Source organism: Hevea brasiliensis, chromosome 11, assembly GCF_030052815.1.
Source record: "Hevea brasiliensis isolate MT/VB/25A 57/8 chromosome 11, ASM3005281v1, whole genome shotgun sequence".
Lineage (NCBI taxonomy): Eukaryota > Viridiplantae > Streptophyta > Magnoliopsida > Malpighiales > Euphorbiaceae > Hevea > Hevea brasiliensis.
The window spans coordinates 94,945,405-94,947,158 of NC_079503.1; the positions used below are offsets into that span (position 1 = coordinate 94,945,405).

Below are 1,754 nucleotides of genomic sequence, written 5' to 3' on the forward strand. Positions count from 1 at the left end.
GTACCAACTTACAGCTAAGCCAAGCGCATGTTGGAAAAGAAAGAGGAGAGAAAACACTATTTTGTATTCTACACATATTAACTTTCAAGTACAAGGGATATATATAGGAGTTTAGGTAACTCTTCATGTTCTAATTATATAAACTAAGTTAATATCCATTCATGAACCATCCAAGAAACCAAAAAAGACACATACTTTGAACTATTATATTAATTATATTTAATCACCAAGAAAAAACTAAAAGACAAATGAACCTAGACATATATAGGAAATTGTAAATTATTTTTTCAACACTCCCTCTTAATTAATTTTCTTTTTCACTCCAAGACTAGCATGTAACCTTTGAAAAACCTCAAACTTGAGTGGCTTGATAAAGATATCCACAATTTGTTCTTGAGACTTCACATACTTGAGCTCTACTTCCTTTTTAGCAATGCATTCTCTAATAAAATGATATATTGTATCTATATGCTTGCTTTGATCATGAAACACCAGATTCTTAGCGAGAGCTTGTGCAGACTTATTGTCAATATAAATCTCTGTGGCTCCAGCCCTTTTAATAATCTTCTAAGCCAAATAGCATGACAAGTATAAGAAGTTGCCGCCACATATTCCGATTCACAAGTTGACAATGTAACAATGGATTGATTTTTGGAACTCCATGTAATTGCACAATCACCCATAAAAAATACAAAACCCATTGTACTTTTTCTATCATCAACATCTCTAGCAAAATTACTATCACAAAATCCCACAAGCTTGAACTTATTAGATGAAGAATAAAATAACCCAAAATCAATGGTACCTTTAAGGTAATGTAGAATTCTTTTAGCAACATTCATGTGAGAGAAGACAGGAGCTTCCATAAAATGACTTACTAACCCAACTGAAAAGAGAATATCAGGTCTTGAGAATGTCAAGTATCTCAAGCTTCCCACAAGACTTTTAAAGAGAGTGGAATCTACCTTTTCCTCGCTATCGAACTTTGACAACTTAACTCCACATTCCATAAGCATGTTCACAGGATTGCAGTCAAGCATTTTGAATTTCTCCAAAATTTTCTTTGCATATCCTTCTTGAGAAATAAAAATGCCATCTTCTATTTGCTTCACCTCTAGGCCTAAATAGTAAGTCATGAGGCCAATGTCGGTCATCTCAAATTCAAGAGTCATTGTTTTCTTGAATTCTTCTGTGAAAAACAGAACAAAAGAAGAATATTGAGAATGATTGAAGAGCTTAATTATTCCCTCAAGCCAATGGTATCAATTTATAATCTGTACAGAACAGCTAAATAGGAATTACAATCCTAATTAAATACGTAATTATAGCCATGATTCTAGCACCTAAATATATTCACACAATCACTACAGATACATATATCCTAGCTTTTTATGGTACATATCTTAACACTCCCCCTCAAGCTGGAGCGTACAAATCCTATGCTCCAAGCTTGTTACAAATATATTCAATCCGAGAGCCTCTGAGAGACTTTATCAGGATATCTGCTAATCAGTCATTTGAGCTAACAAAGCTAGTGACAATACACCCAGATTCAATCTTTTGTCTGATGAAATGATAGTCCACCTTTATATGTTTCGTTCTCTCATGAAACACTGAATTAGAGATAATGTGAAGTGCAGATTGATTGTCACAAATCAACTGCATTTGTTTAAGTTCCCCATACTTCAACTCTTGGAGAAGTTGTTTGAACCATATAAGTTCACAAGTTGCCAAAGCCATAGCTCAATATTCTG

At 33.7% G+C, this 1,754-nt stretch overlaps 1 protein-coding gene across 1 annotated transcript; it reads right to left on the reverse strand.

Moving 5' to 3' along the window:
• Positions 1–464: 464 nt before the first annotated feature.
• Positions 465–1,172, reverse strand: LOC131170362 (secreted RxLR effector protein 161-like). Its single transcript, XM_058129416.1, has one exon. The coding sequence runs from the start codon at positions 1,170–1,172 to the stop codon at positions 465–467; it is 708 nt and encodes a 235-aa protein (XP_057985399.1).
• Positions 1,173–1,754: the final 582 nt, after the last annotated feature.

Bases quoted from the DNA above. Each gene is read 5' to 3' on its own strand.
- LOC131170362 (XM_058129416.1), bottom strand. From the start codon at position 1,172: ATGACTCTTGAATTTGAGATGACCGACATTGGCCTCATGACTTACTAT.